This window comes from Mycteria americana, chromosome 5, assembly GCF_035582795.1.
Source record: "Mycteria americana isolate JAX WOST 10 ecotype Jacksonville Zoo and Gardens chromosome 5, USCA_MyAme_1.0, whole genome shotgun sequence".
Taxonomy (NCBI): domain Eukaryota; kingdom Metazoa; phylum Chordata; class Aves; order Ciconiiformes; family Ciconiidae; genus Mycteria; species Mycteria americana.
In genome coordinates, this window is record NC_134369.1 from 65,753,472 (window position 1) to 65,779,436 (window position 25,965).

General features: G+C 41.2%; 1 protein-coding gene across 2 annotated transcripts in view; it reads right to left on the reverse strand.

Moving 5' to 3' along the window:
* Positions 1 to 1,320: 1,320 nt before the first annotated feature.
* Positions 1,321 to 25,965, reverse strand: part of MTHFD1 (methylenetetrahydrofolate dehydrogenase, cyclohydrolase and formyltetrahydrofolate synthetase 1) — a 44,264-nt gene continuing 19,619 nt past the window's right edge. For both annotated transcript variants that reach the window (XM_075503767.1, XM_075503769.1), the window contains 20 exons: positions 25,489 to 25,616; positions 24,727 to 24,824; positions 23,836 to 24,009; positions 23,174 to 23,310; positions 22,839 to 22,885; positions 20,649 to 20,756; positions 20,473 to 20,547; positions 18,582 to 18,684; positions 17,314 to 17,390; positions 16,185 to 16,325; positions 13,047 to 13,115; positions 12,388 to 12,499; positions 12,057 to 12,196; positions 11,572 to 11,613; positions 10,423 to 10,523; positions 9,301 to 9,478; positions 8,055 to 8,162; positions 6,639 to 6,791; positions 2,443 to 2,551; positions 1,321 to 2,259 (listed from right to left, as the gene is read on the reverse strand). In XM_075503767.1, the coding sequence (XP_075359882.1) occupies positions 2,462 to 2,551; positions 6,639 to 6,791; positions 8,055 to 8,162; positions 9,301 to 9,478; positions 10,423 to 10,523; positions 11,572 to 11,613; positions 12,057 to 12,196; positions 12,388 to 12,499; positions 13,047 to 13,115; positions 16,185 to 16,325; positions 17,314 to 17,390; positions 18,582 to 18,684; positions 20,473 to 20,547; positions 20,649 to 20,756; positions 22,839 to 22,885; positions 23,174 to 23,310; positions 23,836 to 24,009; positions 24,727 to 24,824; positions 25,489 to 25,616 (2,081 nt within the window). In that variant the 3' untranslated portion in view covers positions 1,321 to 2,259; positions 2,443 to 2,461. The remainder of the gene's footprint in view (positions 2,260 to 2,442; positions 2,552 to 6,638; positions 6,792 to 8,054; positions 8,163 to 9,300; positions 9,479 to 10,422; positions 10,524 to 11,571; positions 11,614 to 12,056; positions 12,197 to 12,387; positions 12,500 to 13,046; positions 13,116 to 16,184; positions 16,326 to 17,313; positions 17,391 to 18,581; positions 18,685 to 20,472; positions 20,548 to 20,648; positions 20,757 to 22,838; positions 22,886 to 23,173; positions 23,311 to 23,835; positions 24,010 to 24,726; positions 24,825 to 25,488; positions 25,617 to 25,965) is intronic.

Genomic DNA, 25,965 nt, shown 5'->3' on the forward strand with positions numbered 1-25,965 from the left:
GGATGGCCATAACACCAGCTAAGGGCTCTGGGCCCACAAATAGCCCACAGAGAACAAATTTGTATGTTAATTAGTTTTTTCTCTAGGCAACAGGAAGAGCAGACAACCTTCCAATATTTAGTTAGAAGAGATTAAGTGTCCTTTGTGTCCTATTTGATAGGGCAGGAACTAGCTGGCATACTTAGTTCCAAAGGAGAGAGTTAAGAAAAACCAACCTATTGAGTCTGTCCTGCAAGAGCTAGAGTAGGGACACTGGAGAGCTCACATCCCACTGGGTTTAAAATGCAGGTGAGAAAAGCTTCCCCACTAACCTATAGAAATGCTTGGGGCTATTTTTTGGCCCTTATGCTTTGTTGCCTCCACTCCCCTGGCACATAGCAAACCGTTCAGCAGTTGCATGCCTGAGCCACTGCTTTGCCTCACTGCAGGAGGTGGACTAGCAACCTCTTGAACCATCTCTCTCAAGCACATGTCTATGATCTCATGCTAAACTAAAAGGAGGCTAATCTTAGCATAAATTTGCACTTATCCCATCTTTCATAAGCATAAAATGAAGGTAGAACACAGAGCACTCGCAGGAAAGCAGTGTAGCAGGGAAGATTAAATGTAGGAACTGACAGCAGACTTGGCAGCATCAGCTCTGGCAACCTGCTCCAAGGGAAAGCCTGGCCGAGGTGCCGCAGGTGAAGAGGCACTTTCAGCCAGGCACGAGGTCTGGAGCAGCAACTGGGGAACACCCCTCCTGACCCCCTGCAAGTGGCCTGTGTGTGCTCTGGCAAACCTGGCTGCCAATAATTCCTCAGCTGAATACTATCAAAAAGAAAATTTTAGGAGGCTGCGAATGCATCTCAAATGCTGTTACAATTATTTAAGCTATTCTGTTTTTGCTTCTGTGACAACCAGGTAATTTTTATATAATTATTCTCCTCTCCTGAATAACTTCAAAGATATAGATCTCTCTCTCTCTCCACATATATATACACACAGTATCTGTGTACTACCCTTACACTGGTGCACACCTACATCCTGGTTCTCCCAGTTCGCACCAAAATCGGAATGTTTTCCGATTCAGTTCTGATGCAAGCAGATGGGCCTTGCAAGTCTTAATTCAGATCTTTTGCAGTCAGCTACAAGTATCTCAAATCCATGGAATAACTCAGGTAGTTTATTTCATATAGATCAGTGGTGCATTGCAGGCAACTTATTACTGCAATAATCACTTCTGCTTGTCAATACTAGGATTGCTGCTGTATACAGTTAATCACAGAAATAAGTTCTACTTCAGTAGCCTCAGTGCATGCATTAAAACCCAAAAAGCACTTGAAGTATTTACCAGTTTATTTGTATTAGTTAAAAAATTGGCAGGAACTGTATTTTTATGTTACAAAATGATTTTTGGCCTGCTGACAAAACCTGCAACAAATGACTTAATCACTACTCACATTGTCTCTGTTCACCAAAAAGGTACCTTAGGAAACAAGGCTCGTCAACAGTGTAACTGTACTTACTGTTGAGCATAAAATGGTTCAAGAAACACATTTGGTAGAAGCCACAGATACAGGCCAGAGATCCAGTCCCTACAGATCTGATATCCAGAGGTTGGATTTCCATTGACAGTAGAATATGGTAGTCACAGCTGGGCTTTCTAAAAGGGAAATTTGATTTGGCTTAGGTGCCTGCAGGGATAATTCACAGCAGAAGCCAGGGTAACCAGTTCTGGAGAGAGATGAGAAGCAAAGGGGATTCCTCCTTGTTCCCTCTTCTAAATGACATTGGTCCAGTTTCAGAGCACAGCGGTTTCTCCCATAGTGCGAGAAATGGAATATGGACTTCAGTACAGCAATTAGGAATATGCAGTGTACAAGACTTTCAAAGACAATATATACCTCAAAAACCCTATGGTTAAGACAATTAAGTTTCAAGACTGTTCCAAACTGCTCCAGCTTCAGGATTTTTAATTATTAAAATCATGTCACTGAATCAAAAGAGGTCACTAAACCCAAGCTTCTGTATTCTGCTTCAGCTACAATTATGAAGCAGGAGGTTTGTCCAGGCAGTATGCTTCATATGTTCAGTGTCAACTAGCTTGGAACACAGCAGTTTAAAAATCATTACAGATTAAAAGTAAGTGGTTGATTCTTTAGCACTCCTCCTTCCAGTCACTTCTTGCACTATATTCTCAGTCATATCTTGTTTTGACTTAAAAAAAAAAAAGGGCATAATTCCATTTACATGACTCATCAGGTGTTCTTCTGGGAGCTAAAAAGAAAAATAAATTTAATTACTATTATATGGTACTGCAGGCAACTTTCAGGCTGAATTGTAATCAAATGTCATTTGGAAACATATGGCATAATATGAGATTGGCTTAACTCCATTATCTCAAGATGAGAAACAAAGCCCAAATATTGAAAGCCTTGTAACCTAAAAGAAGGCACCTACCTTTGGTTAATAGTTCTTTTCAAAAGAGCCCATAGACTTCTCCTGACACTGGGTCCAAGTCTATATCATAGAAACAGGGTCTTGTAGGAAGTCCTGGCATAGTGCTCATCTGGACAACAAAAGAGAAACTCTTAAAATGGAAGCAGCATAATTTCGTGCAGAAGATCTAATACTTAATCACTGCTGGAGACTATGATGGCACCAGCCGATGCAGCTCCTTGCACACACACATACATACTAGTTGGATGATGGTCACGTATCATTGTGAAGCATACCGCACCAATCACGAACTCGCTGCTCAGCCCTCTGCCAGTGACTGACCCTAAGATTTGGCAAAGTACTTAGATACCCAGCTGACCAGTTAACTGTTAGAAGAGTGTTCATGGACTTTACTGCAGTGAGACAATAATTGCTTGTGGCAGTTTCCTGGTTATCGAAATGAGTATACATGTTTTAATACCATTTTGCTAACTGTAAAGTCTCAGTTGATTAAAATTCTTCAAGATTCTAGAGCTAGAAGTGTTAATAATTAGGAATAAGTATTGCTGAGAAGAGAATTTTTTTTTTTTTTTAAACTGGAATAAAGCTTAAATAGAGATGGAGAGGTCAGTTCTCCTGACTGGAACACCTCCAAAAGTTCAAGTCCTTCAAGTTGGAAGGGCTGCGCAGTGGCAGAACTGAAGCTAGCAAAACAGCTGCCAGCACTATGCCTGCCTCAGGCCAGTCCTCTCCAGTTGTCCCACTGCCCAGTACCCACTTTCAGAGCCGCTGAACGCAAGGCTGGCGGGAACTACACTTGGCAGGATTTACGAATGCAGCTGACAGGATTTCCCCTTCCCTAACTCAGTGTTTAGCCCAGCAGCACATGTAGGCTAATGTGGATACTCTACAAAGGTGGGCAACTCGTGACCATGCTTGGTAGTTTGTGCCAGTGGTCATTAACCCCTTTAATAAAAAATTCAAGGTCTCACTTTCTATCTGCATCATCCAGCCTCAGCTTTCACAATCAGTATTGTTATGCCTGTCTCCATTAGATTAAAGATCTCTTTGGCAACCTGGTATTTTCTCCCTGAGCCAGTATTTTGCACACTAATCAAATTACCTCCCAGTCTTCCTTTTGATAATAAGCTAAGCAGCAAGGAGGCAAAGCTCTATCGGTTAGGCATTTTCTGCAGTTCTCAAAACTGTTTGGGGAGCTTTTGGAGTCCCATCCCATTTTCCTAAGCCGTTTACAAGTGCTAACACCAGTCCCATATGTACCGTACCACTGCAGGTCTTACATGGCTTATGCAGAGGTAAAAATCACTTCAAGTCTACTCTTTGTAATGAATTCTAGGACTGCACTAGCTTTGTCAGAGCTGCTGCTTTTCCAGACAGAGAACAGGGGGGACTACAGAGAAGACCCTGATTCCTTATCTTTGTGTTTAGTTGTATAAATATTTTACTGTCAAGAGCCAATGCACTAAGACATCCAAAGTGCCTAGAAGGGTTTTCCTGTTCTCACCATAGTCACTGCCAGTCTCCGGTCATGCAGAGCAAGACACTTCCTATTTACTTACATACCACTGAAGAATCATAGAGCTTTGCAGATCTCCACCTACAGATTCAGAGGGCCACAGCAGGAGCTGAGACAGTGACATTCAATAGAGTAGGAGGTGCCATATTGCTGAAGATGGGCCTGACTTTACTATTTCTTGCACTTTCTATTTTGAAAGGAATGGTCAATTTTCCTCCTTTCCTATCCATAGGGCAGCCCACAGTGGCTACTCTGCTATCTATTTCATAAAGACACTCTGCTTAAACCCTGAATTTCTATGCAGTACAGGATAATTTCCATCCAGGCTACTAATTTTCTGTACAAGTATCTACCATGCTTAATGCACTCAGTTATTTTCAGAGCTGAAGAAATGAACTTTTCCTCCATTATCCTCCTCCCCTTCAATACCACATGTACTGAAAAAGAACACAGGGCAATTCACACTATTTACTTACATGAAAAAAAATCAGACCACATAGATATCATCAATCCCCTTGCAAGATTTCAAATAAAACCAACACGAACTAAGAATGTATTATTTATTGCACTTGTGGAACCTCTGAAAAAACATCATTTAGGAACTAAAAAAAACAGAGCCAAATAAATAATTTGTTTTCAATTAATCAGCAGCACCAGAAAAGAAACCCAGCCAATTTGAGTCCAACGATTTATTTCATTTTCATTATCTTTCATGCTCAAAGTTAAATCTAGATAATATTTGAAACTATATTTCCCTTAAAACCTCAAAGTCTTTCATTAAAGTACAACAGCTTCAACTTTGAGCCATAAAGGCAAAAACCCAGAACTCAGAAGCTGAGGAAAAATAAAGTATGACATACCTTTGTGATTAACTTCAGCTAACAAGAATATGCATGCACTGGTGATTAATTTCACCTCAAATTTCTCATAAAAGCTTCTGCACAGTTACATATTTGCCGTATTTTCAGCTCACAGTTCAATGGCTGCTGCGAAAAATTTATTCTGAGGCTGATGCACCTCCTGCTGAATGGGTTTAAAATAGTGATCTGATTCAAAATGCCCTGGATTGCTTCTCAAAAGGACAGCCCTTTCCTGGCTTTGTAGGCACCACAGAATAGTGATCTTCGTGTCCCTAACCAGAAGACTTACTGTTAATTCTGCCAGAATTAACACCATGATTTCCTATATGTCCAAGAAAACATTAGAAATCTGGGAAAGGAGCAAAAAGGAAAGAGTCCAACTTCACAGAAACTGAAGACATCAAAAAAAAAGCCAAAACATAGTTTTAATAGCTGAAAACATCTTTCTCTTATGTAGCCGATTAATGCTGTGCACTCTTTCCTTCTCCAGTGTTTAGTAAAAATAAAAAAAATAATAATAATAATAATAAAAAATCATTGTTTGGCTTAAATCTTGGCTTGCAAAAAAAATGCCATTAATAATAGGTACAAGCATGCTATCTTTCATTTTATCCCAAAACACATATTACTCTTTAAAAAGATGGATAAACCAGACTTAATCAGGATGTGGTTATTTTATTTATGTTGGGTAATCTGGAAACCCTTACCTACCTCTTTTTTTTTTTTAAGAATTAAAAGAAAAAGATATCCAATATTTGGCTCTAGCTAGCATTTGAAGGAAGATGGGATCCAACTCTTAAATCAGCAAATTTCATTATCTGAGCCATACACCCCTAATGCTTTTGAAAGCTTATTAAAACAAATATGTTGCCCTGAAGACTTCACAAAAAGGTTCAGGCCCCAAAAATAAGAAAAAGACGAGAGTTGCTTGATCCAACCGCTCCATCCCCTAAAATAATCTAACAAGTTACTTAACATTTTTCGAGAAGAGATTCCCCAGATAAGATTTCCAGTGGATCCTTTCATCCTAACATTCTTTCTTTGGATGCAAACCTGAACGTTAGCTTATTTTGCAGGTAGCTCCTCTTTCTGCCAGGCAATTCATATCAAAGCTATTCCAGGATCCTGTTCCCATTGTGTCCACTCTCTCTCCTCTCAGCTGACATTATGCCAATCATGTCAAAGAACAGAAACTAAAAACTCAAGGGCATAGTGAAATGAATTGTTGGAACTGATGCAGGCTGAACAGCAAACAGATGGTCAGCAAAACCATGAGAACCGAATGGGAGGGGAGACAGACAAATGACTAACAGCACAGGTCAGCTTCACTTTGGCAGCATCTCATCAGAAGTTTTTTGCTTTGTAAGCTTTGGAGGAGTTGGTCTTGTTCTACCCTGATCTGCAGGTGTACAGACTTCACCTACAATACTGCAAAGTGCTTTCATCAGGAATGCAAAGCCACAATGGCAATTAGGTGGGCCAAGGATTTCTCCCATCCCCTCTACCAGACTGCAGTTCCCAGAATTCATTAGCTACAGAGCTCACCCTTTCCTCAAAATCCAGGAAGACAGAGATGTGGGACCTGAGGAGTACACTGGGGGCTTGCTCAGTATTCAAATGGTCAGATGGTCTATTTTAGCTTCCCTCTTCCCGCTGAAAAAAAAAACTATTAAGGGCATCTAATACACTGGACTGTTAAAACACCATCTGTAAATGGCAAGGACTCCCCTAATTCAAGATACCTTTTGTAACTGCTTTCTGGAATGCACACAAAGTTTTTTCCCTTGCCCCACAGTTGAGGGTTTCACTCAATCACATACCGTTCCTACTAGTGGATACAGGAATCCAGCACCAACACTGGCCCGAATGTCTCGGATTGGCAGAATAAAACCCGTAGGTGCTCCTTTTTGTTCAGGGTCATGAGACAATGATAAGTGAGTTTTAGCCATGCAGATTGGCAGGTTTCCAAATCCCTGGGAAAGACAATGAAAAGAAAGAGAGAGAAAGAAGAGAGAAGTAAGTGAAAAACCAGTAACTTTTCCTGTACACAAATGTAATTGCTCTATTCTGCCATTCTCTGCAGACATCAGACATTTTGTCAGGACATTTTACTCCTCACCAACTGCTTCATCCACAGCTTGTCAGATCCGTTGACCATTCTGCATCCCCATTCCTTCTCTCTCAAAGTCTCTCTGCACCCCCCCACTAAGTATTAAAGAAAGAACCACCATGGATGTGCCCCCCGCACATCCAACTGAGGAAAAAAATAATGGTATGGAAGTGTTAGATGTACAATCTTGATAGCTAACTTACTTTCTACTCTCTTCCCAAAACGTTCATTTAAACAGCTCAGAACTAAAGTTCTTGTTCAGCTGAGGTCAGTTAATTAGAAATGTTTGATCAGTATAATTGCAGGTCATGAGGAAGTAGCCAATTACATGGCTATGGCATTTTGATAGACTTGTAAAGGAATATACAAGAAACATGAAAGTGAGAAACTATATATGCCAGTAGTAAATGGACTGAAAAAAAAAAAAAAAAAAAAAAAATCGAGCACACTGTAAACAAAGAATAGCTAGTTCTCACATTGCTCTTCTCTTCAAAGCCCTTTACAGACCTTAATTAATGCAGAAACAGGTAAATTCACAAGAACATCACACTAGAGAAGAGTAAAAGCAACACAACAACCAGAAAGCATCTAATTCAACAACCAGATGCCAGGTTCAAAACTTATAAATGTAGATTTTTTTCCCCCACAAGAAGTATTGTATCACCTGTGGAACTCTTTCCCCAACGTAACTGCGACTGCAAAAATCCCTATGGGTTCAAAAACTGATTAGACAACTCAGTGGAACAAGATTAAAAAGAAAAAAAAAAAAATCAGAGATTATTTAGCACCAGTCTGACCACCTGTAGTTCCCTAATTCCCAAATTCCTGAAGGATTGGAGAATATAGTAGAGAAAGATCACTGAATCCTGCTCTTCTCTCCCCATACACTATCATAGACGTGCTGCTGGGCCAGATGAGTTCTGTCTTCTCCACTAGAAGCCAGGGCCAGTGTCTCCCTCCCCATACTACCTCCTCTTCCTCCTCTGCCATAGCAGCATCCAATGAGTCCTGGACAAGGACACGATTTGAGTGATGATTCCCTTCACGCATAGTTTGAACGCCACTGTTCAATACGAGCATTTTAAATGAAAGGCACCACTGGTATCAGGTGACGTGGAAAACTTACTTGCTTAGTGTACAAGGTGACTTTCTCCTGTGCTTCTGGAAGTAGCTCAATGTCACTTGCCCCGTAGATCTGCTGTGCAATAAGCCTGATCTTATCTATAATAGGGAGCTAGGAAAAAGAAAAAAGAAAGACAGGCAAGTCAGTGTGGCCAAACTACAAAAAGCTGTAACATCACAGCAGCTTCACAATCCTTCATACGTGTTGTGCAATGCCCATCTGCAGATACAAGAGCTATTCCCATTTGCTGTAGAACAAAGCCATGCAGTAATTTGAGGGTTTTCAGAACATTTACCTTGTTGCAGTTGTTTCTCTTGGTAAGAGGGTAAAACTAGTTTACTACAGTCCGAAACAAAAAGATACAATATTTCTTATAAGCTGTGCTTGCATGTTAAGTTACCCCTGCTGCAAAAGAGACATCTTTATTCTTTCTCAAGTCTAAGTCAAAAAGTGGACAAAAATAATTTGATGGAATACAAGTTAATGGTTAAATAAAAGCACAAATAAAACAGGTTAAACAAGAAGAATTGAAAGCACCTGTTAAAGAGCTAAAATAGATATAATGACATAGCTCTGTACCTCATTAGGTTCTTGAATAGGTGCTTGCTATTAAAGGAGGATTCAGGCCATAACCTGGGAACTAACAGTGAGTTCATTACCTCCAAGTCATCTGTCAAATTTGCTTAAGTACAAAGTCATTAGAAATATACACACACACACACTTTCTTCCACCCTGTAGTGTGACTCCATAAGCCTTACTTGCAGAGGCCGGGGGGGGGGGGGGGGAGGGGGAGTTAAAAATGGACAAATTCTGTTCCACAGCCTGTTGTATAGCTTCCCATCCTCACCAATAAGTGCACCCAGAAGCTCTGTGATAAGGTAACAGGTTTGGTCAGGCTTGTTCCTCCAGTCCATGCTCTGAGAGGAATGCATATCTCAAGTTCAAGAAGTAAACTTCTCCCTACCCTGGAACATGGCTGCCATGATAGAAACCTGTTTGTCATCTCTAACAGAGTCACAGCAGCATCTTTCAGTGTCAAAAGTAAACACTATTTCACTTGGTAGTCAAAAGAACAAGAACTGACCAACTAGGTCTTTGAGACTGGTGGAATAAGTGTTATGTTCTAAAACCAAATTTCTTCTCAGTTTCTCAGAGAAGCCTTTCAGACAGCCTTCAGCAACTTAAGCTAGTGAAACCAACAGATCTCCACCTTACAAACAACATACCTCTAATACTGCAAGTTCTTACCTCCACGTTATAGAGGAACCTGAAGTTGCTGGGTGTCTGCGATGCTCTCTGAACAGCTTGGGCCAGTGCAACTGCTCCTTTACCTCCCTCTGCCCAGTGAGTGCACTCCACAGCATCGAACGCTCCCGCTTCCTTTGCCAGTTGTACTACAAGGGCCAGTTCAGCCTTTGTATCTGTTCTGTAAGGAGAAAAGTTTGCACATGTGGACCAGAGTGCACACACAGTAAATGAACTGTTTGTTCTAACCATTTTTCACTCTTCTTGACAACATCCAAAAGCTGTCCAAAGAAATCACAGAATCCAGCCATCAGGAAGCTGCTGAGGGGCTATCCACCACAGCCTTCTCCATCTTGGTGAAGGAAGCTACTCCACAGAGGAACAGACAGCAACAGGTAGCTCTGGAACTACATGCAGAAACCCATGACTACCGACAGAACAGTGTTCCAGACTTTCTGTCGTATCTGCCCTGTATTGGCAATGCAACTCCCATTTTCAGAAGCAAACTCAAAAAGGCATTAGTGTTGCTGATTTAGAAGTGCTATATCATGTGCACGCAACCAGCTAAACCCCATAATTTCTCTAAATCAGCCAATATGCATTTACTTCAGATGAAGAATCCTTAGCTGGCTACTCTGCTTCAACTGGCATCAGCTTTAACACACCAGTTCAAAGCCTTTCTGCTTGCATAAAAAGACCACACACAGATTTTATTTCCTGTGCCGTATAATGTGCAGAGCCGAAAATGCTTCTTAGTGGGGCATAATATTCCATACAGCAGACCACTGAACACAGTGTGGTCGACAGCACAGGCACCTCACCATCTATTATAAGCTTATATTCCACATTGTCACAGGCACCTTTTGTCCACAGTGATTTGGCCAGTCAGGTTTAAGTGATGGCAGATAATAATCACTGATCATAAAATCCTAAGCTGATTTAAACTAAGGAATGCATTTGAAATGGCTAAGCAGAGCTCCCCTATTTATTCAGCATCTTCCAACAATGCAAAATGCTGCAAACAATACATTGACACTAGTGAAAACAAGAGTTTGTGTTAAACATGGCATATGAAGTGCCACAATTTTATTCCCATACATCACTTCCATGTCCCAGCTCACTTACTTGAAAGCATTGACAGCCACTACTACTGGGACACCAAACATCCGTGCATTTTGGATTTGCTTGTTTAGGTTACTACAGCCTTTTGCCAACAGTTGAAGATTCTGTAAAGACAGCAAGCAGGAAGCACATTTTATCAGGGGCAGTGAAACTTTTGTTCCAAATCCACTACGTCCACAGCTAATGATAAAAACGTCAAAATGGGAATGAAACCACAAAGGCAAATCCCCAGTGCTGCTTTCTGAACAGTCCAGACCAGTGCACACTCTTGGATGGAAGACAGGAAAAGGAATGACTACTTCTAATGATCACTGGTTTCAGCTGCCAAGCCAAGGTAAAAGAAATCACTTTTTATCATTTTTTTGTTATTCTCAGTAAGTTAATACCTGTGCTCATTAACTCCCCACAGTAAAGCCTCATTTTCCTCTCTGACACATTCCTCTCTATGTATTAAATATCATTAGCAGTGAATTTCATGACACTTGTTTGAAGTCTGTGGCAACAGCTTTCGGTTTACACATATTTACATTTTGCAGCATCAGACACTATTCATGGAAATCCAGACATTTCATTCCTTCCTATGCAAAGAATAATCCATACAGAAAATCCACAAGTGAAAAAGCTGCACAGTTTAAAGAGAGCCAGACCAATTATTCAAGTGTACACAACCATTCAAGGCACAAGGATAGAAGCTGAGACTTTAGTTCACTTTCTTCTCTGCTTGCAAAGGAGGGGGGGAAATAAAAACAGAAACTGCTGCTGCTAAGAGAGTAATTAGAGAGGCACACTGAGTATTTTCAGAGACAATATTTCAGCCAAGAAATTCCTCCATACTGAGAGGGTCATGGAACACAGAGTAGATATTACTATGAAAAATTGAGCGCACAGACAATTGCACGAGCTCAGGAGAAACAAAAAGGCTCTGAATACTGGCTAGGTCAAGTACAATAAATGCTTGAAAGAGCAGAGCCAAAGTAACGTCATTTAAAAAAAAAAAGAGAGAGAGAGAGAGCGCACATTACAGCTTATATGAGGAAGCATTCCCCTAGCAGCTAAAGAAATGACACACTAGCTATCCAGGCGTGTACTGCATGACAATATCATGTCATGACCGCAGTTAGTTGGTCAACTGTCACAACAGCTAAAGGTTACCTCTTCCATGTACTCCTTCGGTAAAGGTACCCCAGCAGTGACCTGGGAAAAAAAGGAAAAAAAGAAAAAAGGAAGATGGAACCCCATGAGATTTTTATCCATGACAGCAATTTGTGCTTGGTTCTTATTAAACGGCATCAAGATACAACATTCTATTCCAAGCTGATCCTTTTTTCTGAGAAAAAAATAAAAGGAAGAATAAAAGACTGCAAGATGCACTCACAGTACAACAAATGACTAACTGTGGTAATATCATAAGTGCCCAGCATACAAGCACTTCATTAGGAAAATAAGACAAGCAGGTATGTACCTGTAACATACAACAATGAAGCAGCTTACAAGCAACAGGGACATATGGATTCCTTTTACAACTGCAAATCTCATGACAATTACAAGCAGATCAAACCCTACAGGGCTTTAAGTGACTGGATCAGAACAACAGTAACAGCCCCTCAGGCCTAAAGAAAACCTTGCCTAGTACTTACTGCAGGCCCTCCTCCATGCATTTTCAGAGCTCGGACAGTAGCAACCAACACCACCACATGAGGCCGGAGACCAGAATAGCGGCACTTAATATTAAAGAATTTCTCCATGCCTATGTCTGCACCAAATCCTGCTTCTGTAACTACAGTAGGAATTAAAAGAAAAGAAGCTTGTGAGAGGTTGCTGGGTGGAGAAATCATGCCCTGATTATATAAATCAGAAGCCTCTTCCAAGACAAAAAAAACAAAGACAGTCACGATAAAAAAAGGCAGATCCCTCCCTGCAAAACAAACAAACAAACAAAGCAAACAAAACAACACCCCACACACTTACCAACAAATCCCTCTTTACCCACAAGCTTCAGTGCTATTTTGTCTGCCAACACTGAAGAATTCCCATGTGCAATATTGGCAAAAGGTCCAGCATGAACAAACACTGGTGTTCCCTAGAAAAGGGTGGGGTGTGGGAGAGAAAGAGAAAATCAGAGGGTACAATCTAGCAAATCTGCAGCATTTCAGGAGCTAAATACTATGGCACCTGAAGGTAAAGAAAAACGCTTTTAGAAGAGAAATCTTAAAAGCCTTCTGATCAAACATTTGTTATCAGTAATAAGGACTACAGGGCAAACAGGATTATAATAATCTGCACAAGTGGAGATATTAATATGCTTAGGAAAAGGATGGCTAAATCCCAGCAACTCTTGGCCATTCTCCTGCATCCACACCATTTAGATTCCCAAAACACTTCCTGGTATTAAAGACAACAGAACAGAGACACAGTAAAGCTTAGTGCATTTCCTCAGGGTCATCCTACATGCCAATGGCAGACCTAGAAAGAAGCTAGCCTTCTCCCCTAGCCCTGAACCTTAGGTAGGAAACCACAGTAAACCTCCAACTCTAAGCCAAGTAAGCTCACGCTGACTGTGATGAATGAACTAAACCGGTTGCTTCTTGGCTCCGAGAACGCACATATAGCAAATCACCTGTGCTCACCTCTAGTGTCTGCATGAGGTTTGGTTTTACAGCATCTTTCATCAAGACAGCCAGAGCACCAGTCACTCCCTAAAAGAAAAAAAGGGCAGTCAGTTTCCAGATGTACCGAGACCTTGAGACTGTTCCCATGCAGTGTCAAGGCTCTGCTTTTGTCCTGGTGAGCTTTCAGGACCAGAACCAGAAGTTGCTCTAAATATAACTAACTCTAGTCAGGGCAAGGCAGAATAATGACCTTTTACATCCTTGTAAGAGGATCTGTGATTTCTGCTGGGTGCAGCCTCTTGGTTGTGACTTTGCTTGGCCATCACTTTGTAGTGAAGGCATAAAGAACAATTGCTGTTTCAGTGCTATAGCAAGGTTAGTAAACAATAGCAGCGAGAGAGTAACCCTTAGGTACGTATGGTTTACTGTAGCCCATTCAGTGGCACAAAGCTGGGAGTTTTTCAGGACAGTTGTTATAGATGTTGAAATACTGGACCACACTCATCACCCTGATATCTCAACTGCAGCATTACTGTCTTTCTTTTGCAGTATCTAAACACACTAAGAAGTTTAAAGTTACACATATGTCAATGTTCTTGGGTTTTGCAGGTAGATTTGTCTTGGACTTTTTTCCTTCCTCATTTCAGCAACTAGGCTCTACATATTTGCCTTAGAATGTCATAACAAGTTGCTACATCCTGGCCAAGTCTCTTGTGCAGAAATAACTTTTAAAGTGAACCTCTGTGCCCATGAGAAAGACCAGGCTGACATCATGAAAGGCAAACACTGGAGGCTGTGTTTCCTCTGAGGTGCAGCGATACACCCTGCTGCAGCGATATACCCCGCTGCAATTCTGCTTCCTGCAAAGTGAAAGCTTGTGATTTTATCCACATCTGCTTTGGGAAGAGAAAATGAGGGTTTGGTCATCCTTGTGACTGACACAGCCCAGTAGAAACCAAACTGGCTGTTACCCAGCACTTGCAAAAGTAACTAGAATTGCTATCATGGGTACTGAGCCAAATGTTCACAGCAGTTATGAAAACCTTGAACCATGATTTCTTCTTCTTCCCTTTTAATTTCAATTGGATTGCAGCACTCAATTATATGAAAGATTTTTTTTAAAAGACATTCACTGCTTTGTTTCATTAGTTTCAATCTTGCCACATGAAAGCTTATTTAACATTTAATGGATAAGCTTTAAACTTCAGTCATCTCCAGAATAATGAAAACTACAGAGGAAGATTTCCATGGCGACATTTCAGGCCTGTGTCACTCAGTGGCACTTCAATACATCCCATCTCTAAAAACCTGTAGTCAGTTTTTGATTTCACATTTCTTCCCAGTTTCTTTGCGCTTCCTGGCAGCACGGTCATGACACTAGTTATATCACAGCAGAAGGACCCAGACATCTTATTGTGCCAGTCTGGTCTCTGCAATCACCACGTTTTTGCCGGCATGAAGAGTATGTAACACAGTCCTAATGATGCAAGCCAATGGCTGCCATCACTGCAAACATATAGCATTCAAGAGAACCTGTTGGACAGGTCTGATACCATCCTCCATTCTGCAGTTGCAATGGACAAAATTCAATATAATTAAATAAATAAAAAAAAAAGTAAAAAAAGTCTCGAGATGAAAGACTTCTATCACCTGGACTCTACATAAAACTCAAAGCAACTCCCTAGCCAAGCACCATCTGCCTCCACTGCTGATGGGCAGGAGGAGATTCCTGTTTTCCAGAACAGGGTTTAACTCAGGTACTTAAGGTTAAACTGGCAGCATGCTAGCAGTAGGAATTAAAATCTCAAAGTTGCCTACAGAACTTTGGCACATGCCCTCCCTCATTCCCAACAAATGTCTCGTGTAAGGACATTTACAGATAAATGGTTCCCAGCCTAGCCCTTTTGCTGCAAGGCCAGAGTCGGGCCACATTGCTATTCTACTGTTTCTTAGGCTTATCCTGGGAGGAAGTAAAAGAAAAAAACAAGCAAACCCCAAACACACAGGAAAACAAAAAAACCCATAGCAAGATAGCAAGACTTGGGTAAGCCTTAGTGCTGTGTCCCACCTTGCTGGAAACACAGGTCAGGATACCCACTCTGTGGATTCTCCTATCCCACTGGAAAGGCTCATTCAGAAAATGCAAGACAAACCTCATTAACACCACATCATGCAAATTTGTAATACTCTTGTCTTTTGCAAAGCAGGCTGTGAAATATCTACTATACAGAACAGCAGTAAGCATCAATATCATACCTCTATTGACTAGTGCAACAGTCCGGAGCCCGTTGTCTGTCTTGAGGCCAAGTGGCAGGGCACAGTTCACATACAGGGCTCAATTCCCTTCCCCTTCTCCAAACAGGGTGCCATCTTCAAAACATTTATTGCAAGAAGGGTCTGGGGCACAGGCTATTCCCCGAAACCATGCCAAAGCACCATTTGGGAGAGTGCTAGTTGACACAGTCTGCAAACATGCCAAGAACTGTGCTAATAATTATTATATGGACAGCTGCAAGATAGTGCTGCAGCTTGCAACTGCTGCTTAGGGCTGCTTTACATACTGGCAATAGACATCACCAGTCCTACTACATTCAGCATTTCATGCAGTGGAAATAAAGGGTGTCCCTCACCAAACGCTGCCTTATGGAGACCTTGCACTTTTTGTAAAGGGTTTGGCTTTTACAGCATTCACAGTCGCCCAGAATAAGATATTTCATAACCTGTAATTAAATTTGCACAAGGCTTTGTTCCTGCTCAATGTTTTCCTCACTCCAGGGAGCCTGAGAAACAGGCCGGCCAGCAGGATGCATTTTGAGTTTTTCCAATGTGTAAATATGCTTTTTATCTAGAAGCCACCATGTATTTCCCTATTAATTCCTATGGTGCTAGCATCAACTTGACACACAGCACACCACACAGGACCCTTTGTCCCTGCCCAGGTCACATGCACACACACACACACACACACTCTCTGGGTAAGGTGCTAGCCACACTAAAGTAAAACACCTTCATTAACTCCAGGGGCTAAGATTTCATCTTTGTTCTTCTATATGCTAAGGGTCTTTTCTGTACAGAACTGTCTCTATGCTTTTCAATCCAAGGACTTCAGAAGTAATAGGAAAAAGTTAGCATTTAAGAACTGAATTACTCCCTTACAAGGTCATCTGCTGTAACTGGTTCTCCTCTCTTGCTGGAAGCTACTACCATTCTGGCCAGTCGCTTTTTCATATCATCCAACCCATCAGAGAGTGCTAGAACTGCCATGATTTCACTGCTCACCGTGATGTCAAACTGAGCCTGCAAGAGATGAATAAAGAACGTGAACTCATCAAGATTCCCTAGCAGCAATCCTTACCTCCATTAAATTCTTGGAACAAGGCCAATCACCATCATCATAACCCCCCCCCCCAACCAAACAAACAAAAAACCCCCCAAAACCCCAGACATATGAATATAAAATAAATCCAAGGCATTATTCTCAGAACATACTTCATTAATTTGGCCATTTTAAACTGGATTTTTTCCTGCAAAATTAAGTAAAAACTACTTATTCCATTGGTATTACATGACTCTCTCCTGGCACATACATTAGTGATTCATGTAAGAATGCTTAACACTAACAAGTTATATTTTTGAAGACTGAGCTTACTAACTCATCTGATTATCACTAAACAGCACAGTAAGTGACACAAAAAAAAAAAAAAAAAAAAATCACATTCTATAGGAAATGAAGGGTAGAATTCATCTGACGTAACCCAGACACCTCCATCAAAGCTAAGGGACCCTAGGGACATTTCAAGTCAATGGAAAGGCTTTTCTGAGCACAATTCATTTGAACTATTAATTTCACAGTTACTTAAGGGATGAGAGGATTCACAGCCCAGATTGCGTATTTTACTCTATTGATTATATAATGAATCCAGACAACAAGCTCAGATACCGTGTCTAGTTTTGGCCAGATACATCTCACCCAAAGCACCTTCAGTGGTGAAGATTAGCCATTGCCACGCATCATATTTACGGAGGGCATCTGTGTACCACTGTTACTGTGCCACAGTCATCCCAGTTTGGGAAGCCAACATTCAGGAAAGAACAGGGAAGGAGGAAACAATGAAACTGAACACTGCACCAGTAGCGAATTTAGCTGCTTGGTTGAAGGGACTTTCTGCTTTCTCTTTAACAAGGTACTGGTAAAAGATGGAAATATCTGGAGTTACAAAAACTTGCTTTAGGACCACATTTTTCAAAGTACTTTTTAAAACATGCAAGAAGAGGGAACAAGTACCATTCGTGAGAAGCCTTTTTCTGTTGGAGACTGTCCAATAGTGATTTTCCTAAGGAACCTGTCATTTGTATCCAGTACTGCGAGGAATGCAGAGAGAAAGATGAGAAGTCACGTTGCAAGTCATAAGTCACATCTATGCCCTATTACAAACATTCAGCTAGATCACCTATGAAGAAAGGATGGCCGTTTGAGATGCCATCCTCTCCTAAAGAATGGCAAGTGCTACTTAACATGATTCTTCCCCAAAACTGAACTGTAACAGAGTTAAGATACCCACAGACACATGCAGACTCTGCACTGCATCCAGAGGGAGTCTACCTCCCTTTGCGTGCATTAACCACAAGTCCAAAGCCTCTCTGAAAAGCAGAGCTGCTAGTATTATTCCAATTGCTTTTTCACCATCATTAGTCAATGTGAAATCAGGAAATTATTACAGCCAAAAAAGAAATAAAATTATCATTTTATAAGTTAAGTGATAAAATGGTCAGATTCTACCATTTAGTGAGAATAGTTTCAGACAGCCCCATTAACTCAAATTACCTTAGAAACACAAACTACCAAATACTGGCTTACATTTGCTGTTTCTTACTATCTGCTTGAAAAATTCTAAGTATTTTATACAATATTTCCCATGAGGCAGACTACTTTAGCGCCATTACAGGTTATGAAGCAAATTTTGGAGACTATATTTCACACTGTATTTTAATAAAAGGAAGAAAAAGCAATACTCTTGGGGTCTAAATAAGAAAAAAAATGTCCATATTTGAAATTTCTTTTGCTAGTGAAATATTAAATCTGCCAGACCAGACATTAAGCTTACCTTCAGGTATCTTTAAAAACCTTTTAAAAATCTGGCCTTTATTTGCTGTCAGTCCCCAACAGAGCAAGTGGACAGATTAAAACTGAGTTTAATCCCAGAGCAGAACCCTCTCCTTGCTCCCAGAGCTTTCTCAGTAAGGTAAAAAGGCTGTTGGCTACAGTTGCCAAACTCAACTCTCCCAGTGACTGACAAATCCAGAAACACAAACTTGCACCAATTAGTGAAGTCTTAATCTTTGTGAATTCAGAGCAGATTCAAGCCCCTGCGTCAGACCCTTTAGAAACGGGATCCCAGCTGCTGGCATCTATCCCACCAAACACTCAGGAGAGGCCAGCCCTGCCCTCTTTTCCCATTTTCCCAGCAAACACAGTTCCTGCTGCACTTGCAAACCTCTCTTTTGACACACATTTTGTTTCTTAATAACTCTTTCATTTAACAGCTCTTGTACCTCTTTGCCATGTTATGGTGCCTGGGTCAATGTCCAGTCTCACAAATAAGCTTACTTCTTCCTTTGTCAAAGCCGTAGGATCAGTTTTGTTAATGCCCAATTTCTAAGGGAGGAAAGGACAAATAAAAGAAAGAAAAAAGGTATGATGAAAAGATTCACAGAAATGAACCTTTCACTAGAGCAATGAGCCTTTGGCAGCAGCATCTGCACATTCAGAAATAAGGAGGGGCTGCCTTTTTGGTGCCCCTTCTCCTAGACCCCACAACAACGTAAGATGATCCATATCAGTAAGATGATCCTTATCAGTGTGTATCTGGAAGCAGAGCTTGCTGCTGCCCAGCTAGTAAAGGGCAAGGCAGACAATAGAGCTCATTAGGGCAGGTTGTCACCAAGCTTTGTGCAAGGCATCTACAGAAAGAGTAAGAGAGCGAGCTCTGCAGTTCCTTACATGCCTTGTTCTCATCATTAGTCTCACATGCTTACATCCATTTCTCATTAGTTTGCCTAGGGTCACTGCACACAGCCATATGTATTTAAAGACACTGCTTTCAGCATGCTGGTTAAGCAGCACAAAGGAGGAATTAAACAATTCAGTCACAAGGCTGTCAGCATCCCAGAAAGCTGATCTTGAACATACTGAGAGGATGGGCAGTTTGCCAAGTTGCTTAATTGAGAGAAGAATTATCTCAAGAAGCCCAATACAAGTGCAAGCTTAGGAATGAGAAAAACGATTGAGTTGATTTATGAACGAGCAAGCTTTTTTTAATTAACTACACAGCTAAGCTGTATTTTTCTCCTGAAGAACAGCAGGGAAGAAAGTCTGTTCTCTTCCTCTTCGAGCACATCATTTAGAAAAAGAAACAAACAAACAAACAAGATATCATCTTTCTAGAGTATTAGCATCCTGTTCACATCTTGACATTGAATAACAAGAGTGGTTAGTATAGAGTTCCCTCAGCAATCCGTTAGGAACACCAAGCAATATGACATAGCTTCTATGCTCAGCCGTGGAAGCAAACCACACATTCTCTAATGGTTGAGACATTATAGCCAATTAATAAATCAGAGTTCTAGCTTCCTAAGTAGTCTGACTATTGCTCCTGGCTTCCAAATGGGCAACTGAACCAGCCTGAATACTGTATAAAGGTTTATACTTTGAATGAGCTTAGCAGGCCCCAGGCTGTCCTCCTAGCCAGAAAGTCCAAACCCAGTGCAAAACTATTCCTCTGTTAATCCTTGTCTTTGCATAAGTCAGGGACACATGCTAGTTCACATTAATTTCTGAGGATCAGAGGAGCTGTGGTCTGCTCAGGGACTGCCACTCAATGACAGGGCTACTCATCTAACTGGGAATTCTTTTTTGGGGAGAGGAGGAGTGGGCAATGTAGGGGACAGGTATTTTTTCCATTTTTCCCTGTTCTCTCAATCTGGATAAGGCAAAAAATTCTCTATGTTCTCTTTCTGCTGAATTTTATAAATTGCCTTTTTTGTGCTGCATTATCTATATAGCTGTCACATGGGAACTATTAATCTCCAGCTGTAACTGGGTGTAAGGTACAGAGACTGATTCTGGTCCTTTCTTAAACTGCACTAACAACACTGAATCGACACTTAATAAAGGGCACTAATCCCTTTGCCTCTTCCCAGTGTGTTACTCATACAGCATATGATAAAGTGAGTTACATCAAAGATTCTTCCCCTTGGGGCTGCATCTCACTGTTTTCTGTGCTGTAAGAAGGGCTACCACACTTCTGCACACTTTATGTAAAAAATAAATGCCAGCAGAATGATGTAGAGGACAACACGAGGGTTTCTCTAACCTAGCTCTGCCCACGTAAAGGATGAGTAAATGGAACAGAACCAGAAACCAATGTGAAACCAGTAACCTTACCTGTAGTCTTCGGATCTGAATGTCTGAGAACTTCCTAACACCATTGACAGAAGGCACCAAACGGTTGTAGAGAGCCTTGCAGAATGAAACACGTAGTTAATTAGCACTGCTGGCACACCCAAGACATCTTGGCCAAAATGGGCTGGGCTCAAATACATCATAAGAAAGGATCATACCTGGTCAGTCTGAGTTAGCTCATGGAAAATACGTGCGTCGATAGCAGCAGCGACCAGGTTGTTGGCTGCAGTGATAGCATGGATGTCACCAGTGAGGTGAAGGTTAAACTAAAGGAGATAAAACATATCAGTTACCTCATCCTGCTGCAATTTTCATTTATTTCAATTCATCGTAGACAGATGGAAAGAGAAGTATTAATAGCAATGTTAAAGTGGGTGAGGGTGGAGGGGGAGAGATTGCTCAGTGTAGTATGTGGAAGAGAGGAAAGAATTTCTCTAAAACAGAAAAATGCCTCCCCCACATTTATGTCATTTTACAAACTTCCAGAACGAAGCTTCCAAATAAAAAGTTTTTTTTTTTTTCCACGAGAACAGTTCTCAAAGGCTCCTTGACACCTGAGAAGACCATGGTATGACATATCTGCATTGCTCCTCCTTCACCTTCCTTCTGACCCACTCACGTTATTTGCACAACAGGTTTCGCACATACATTAGCTGAAGCTGCTGCTGCTCCCACAAAGATATCTGAGCTAAACTGAAACTAGCAACCTTGTGTAGTGCTAGCAGTAGAGCTGTGGTTGCACAGAGCTCTGCGTGAGCTAACCACTCAAACACACAGTATCGTAGGCAGAACTTATAGACCACGTACTACACAGTGACACTGCTAGTAGTTTTCTTGGTTTTATCTCATTAAAAGATAGTTTGAGGGGGTTTGTCTACATGAGTTATCTGGCTGCACTGTAGCTATACTGACAAACGGCTTGGGATATATAGCTTATGTGACAAACTTGCATTATGGCAGGGGAGTAAAAGGTGTGGTTAAAACAATCCTTTTTGTCTGTAGCAGAGCAGAGAAGAAGGAAGATGAAAAGGGGACATTGGAAATGGTGATATGACAGAAGACCTTACAATACCATTTTGTTGAAGCCTTGCTACTGTGGTCTTAAAAACCAGATAGCTAAAAGCAGAATGCAGGTAGTCACACACTGATTATAAATCCTAATTAGTAAATGCTAATTGTTGTCTCATTCTATATACATGCAACAGGAAGCAATTATTACTACCTTGGGTCTGCAGTATGAACTCAAAAGTTTTTCACTTCCTAAGCGTTTCCTAGGATGAAAGCTGCATGCAGAAATATCAAATGAGGTATCAAGATTATTACTCTAACTAGTGACTCCAGATACTTCAATTTTACGAGACATGCATCGATTAAAACACCCCCACAAAACTATGTATATTTATACCACGTGGGTCATACTTGAAGAAAGTTCTTTCAGCCGGTTTGGTTCCAAGAGTGGGGCTGTTTCCCACTGCTGCACACAGTCAAGTATTTTGGCTTGTCTTATTAACACTCCCAAAGAGGAGGAGATTATTCTTCCTGTCGCATCTATCATTCACACATGTTCTTGGTACCTGATTAAATCAATTATTCTGCCTCCTTAACATTTTTATCTTTTATGGACTTGCTGCATCAATTGGAACGAACAGCCCTTTTGATCATTTCTGCTTTTCTTCCTAAAATTGCCTTGTGTCAATCTACAGTGCACAAGACAAAGGTAGAATTCTACAGGCAATTACTTTGAGAGTTGAGAGAAGCACGAGAGCACGTGCTACACGTGCCTTTCAATTCCCTGTCCCCAGACACAGGATTTTACTTGTTGCCAAGTCACGTCAGAAATACGCTGCAGTGCCAGTCCCCCACAGGCTGAGGTCTTGGCATTACTGATTCCCAACTTCCCTCTTCCCATTTCATGTTAGTAGTCTAAAACACAAATACACCAAAATAGCTCACAGAAAGAGTCGGTGACCACCGCTGCTGACAGAACTACTTAATATGCTTCCAAAACATATTAAGTCATTATCATCTTCATTTCAGTGCTGGGAAAAGAGGTACAAGATGTACTTTGCACAAGGGTATAGAGCAATTCAAGGCCGAGAATGGGAGGGAACTGGGAATTCCCAGTTCTATGAAGTTCCCTGACAATTCAGGAACCCTTCTGAAACAACCAAAGATTACTATTTTTTCTTTTTTTTTTTTACAAAAAAGCTTTGCTGAAATCAAGCATCCAGTTCTTGGGAGTGCTACACTGGGCCATAAACAAAAAAGATTTTGTAAGTTATCTGACTGCAGCATCTCTTCAAGGTCTGTGAGCTATATATGCAATGAGGCTTTGTATAAAGAATTACCTCATCCATGGGGATAACTTGACAATAGCCACCACCTGCAGCTCCACCTACAGAGAGACAATAGTCAAACCATGCAAATAAAGGTCTCTAGCCCAGAGTGGTATTACATGTGTTTGCTTAACAGTTTTAAGAAGGCAGCTACTGTCGAGCAGCTTAGTTTAAATCCCAGCACAGCACTTGAAGACAACACTGCAGAACTTATCCAAGGTTTTTCTTTCTTAAAAGAAATGCAATTGTAACTGGGAATTATGCAAAACTAGAATGCAGCAGAATAAAATCTCTGAATGTCATCTTTCCCCATTTAGTCCAACTGCAAGCCACAGAACAGCTCATACCTTTTATACCAAAGGTTGGCCCCTGAGAAGGCTGCCGAACACAGGCAAAGACATTCTGGTGAAGGTGTGCTCCTAAGGCTTGAACAAGACCAACAGTGGTGGTGCTCTTCCCCTCTCCCAGGGGAGTAGGAGTTATCCTGCAGTGAAAAAGCAGAACAGGCACAACTAAACCCTTGCAGCGGGTGAGACTCAAAACACTTACAGGGATAAAACAGTCACCCAGTGATTGCAGTTAATGCCAATTCAAATTCTGGATTGGCTCAGACTTCAGCTAATCTTCATCAGTTCGAAACTGGAATGAGATTAGCAAATTATCACATAACTGTCGAAGACTTTCCTCTGAAACAACTTGCTAGTTACTGTTGAAGGCAGGCTACTAGAGTACGAGAACTTTGACTATGATCCAGTCTGCCCTTCATAACCCTGACCTGCAGACCAAAACGATTCATCTCCAGGAGAGAAATGTTAAACTACATTCCCACTATTTGCCACAGGAGAGAAATCTATTTCCCAAACCACTAGATTTTCACAGTGTGATTTACTAAAACCCAGAGCACCCCATACAGTCACCTTATCAAAAGGCAATACAACAAGCCATGCTAATAAAATTTCTTTTCACCTTGACATCATGTAAGTGATGCTTCAGTTAAGGAAGTACCTACCCAGTAACAACAATGTATTTGCCATCTGGCTGGTTCTTCAGCCGTTTCAGAGCTGACAGATGAACCTTGGCTTTAGTTTGACCGTAGAGCTCCACCTCATCAGGGAGCAGGCCAACTTCTTTTGCAACTTGATCAATGGGCTTGGGTATGCAAGACTGCGATATTTCAATATCACTTAAAGAAAGAGAGCAAGGTCAATTTGTAAGTCAAAGACTTCTCATAAGTGCCCTGCTTCTGGATGGCATAAACTACAAACACCTAATCTATATTTTAAAAGGCAAGCTTTAACCCTTCCTAGTTAAATGGATCAATCCCACCAATATTGGCTACATTAGAATACACACATCCTCAGAGTTGCCTTTTTTAAAACAAAACAAAAAACCCAACAAGCTAAGCAACAAAAAATCCCCCACCAACCCTCCCCCCACTCGTCCCGCCCCAAGAATGCCTTTTTGTAGGCAATGTGTTATGCTCCCTTATGGTATTTTGTGCATTTTCAACTGCTCCTTGGGGACTTGACACCAACAACTCCTACTTTAAGATGCTAGGTTTTTGCCATGTCAGACTGAAAATTTTCCAAAATACAAGTGTCTCACTATTTGCTGAATCAGCAACTATTTAGCTGGCCTAAAGAGTCTGTGGAAGTCCATATTTACGCCTTAATATTATCAGGATGACTGAAGCCTACACTTCAACATATGTCACAGCACCACTGCAGGTTATCTCTGCTCCCTTAGGAAGGCCTCACAGTGCTCTCTCTCTACTTCTCTCCAAACTTCAACACCAGCTACAATCTACATACATGTATGCCCTGTATTATGCAAAGCTTGGGAACAGAAGTGAATACTATACTGCATGAATACTGCCAGTGGCTTCATTTGAAAGCATTACCTTGGAACAGGCATCTTTAGGGTAAGCTGGTTATATTGGATGTTCCATTTTCCAGGCTGGAACTTCTCCAGAAAACGCTGCGCACTCTCCACTGTGCTCTAAAATGAGCAAGAGAATGCATTATAGCAACCACCACTGTATGAACCATGCTGGTTAACAAAGAGACTCAGAAAGGTTTTCCCCTCCCATCTCTCTCAGTTTGGGATTAACACAAACTGCTTTCATTAAAGCATTTGCTAACAATCCAAAATGAGATTCCGCTCGTAGTTTTCTTAGAAACAAAAACCCCCACCATATCTATCTATCCATCTACCTATCTATCTTCCAGTGTGCTAGACTTTTGGGGGTGTTCTGTGCCAGCAGGGTTTCTTAAGCAAAGCAGGAAACAGAGGGAGCTGGCTTATACTGTTACTCTCCTCCTTTTTATCCAATCACCCTACGGATAGTTTTAGAATTACAGCCAGAGCACTGTAAGACAAGCCCGTTTCTCACTGTTTTGAGAGACCACACTCAAAACAACAAACAAACAACAACAACAACACAACAAAAAACTCTGTCCTAACATTTCCTTAAGGTCCATCTTCTTCCTCAGTTAACTGAATCCAAATTGTGTGGACTAGAAGTTGGAAATCCTAACTAGACCTCTGTAAGAGCAAGAAGGAAGCACCAGTTGCTTTGGTAGTGTGCTGATGGTCAGCAGCAACATACCCCAAATGCAAACGTAGAGGAGATGACCAGCAGTCTCACAGTCTGCCCACATACCTGCATTAACATGGCCACAGTCATAGGCCCAACACCACCAGGAACTGGGGTGATGTAGGAAGCTCTTTCTTTTGCTGTACTGTATGCCACATCGCCTACAACTCTTTTTCCACTGGCCTTTGTGCTGTCTGGGGATTTAAGGAAAAAGTAAGTTACACATCACATTTTACCAAAACAATAGAGGAGGCAGTACTGGCTGAAGCTGAAGTCTTTTCCTCTGTTGGAGTAAACAAAACAGAAGCTGAGTACCCACAAAGCTGTAAAGAAATATAAAAAGTTAAAACAACATCACAAGATGAAGCTGTTACCATCATACTTCACTCAGAAAGTGTCAACAGCTCATGCAACATATCCTCCCATTAAGCACCACTTATCCTCTGCCGGATAGATCTCCCTTTCCTTGAGGACACAAGTATTTTCTCAGTGGCACGTGGCCCACAGGGCAGTCTGAAGATGACTCCAAAACAGATGCAGGGG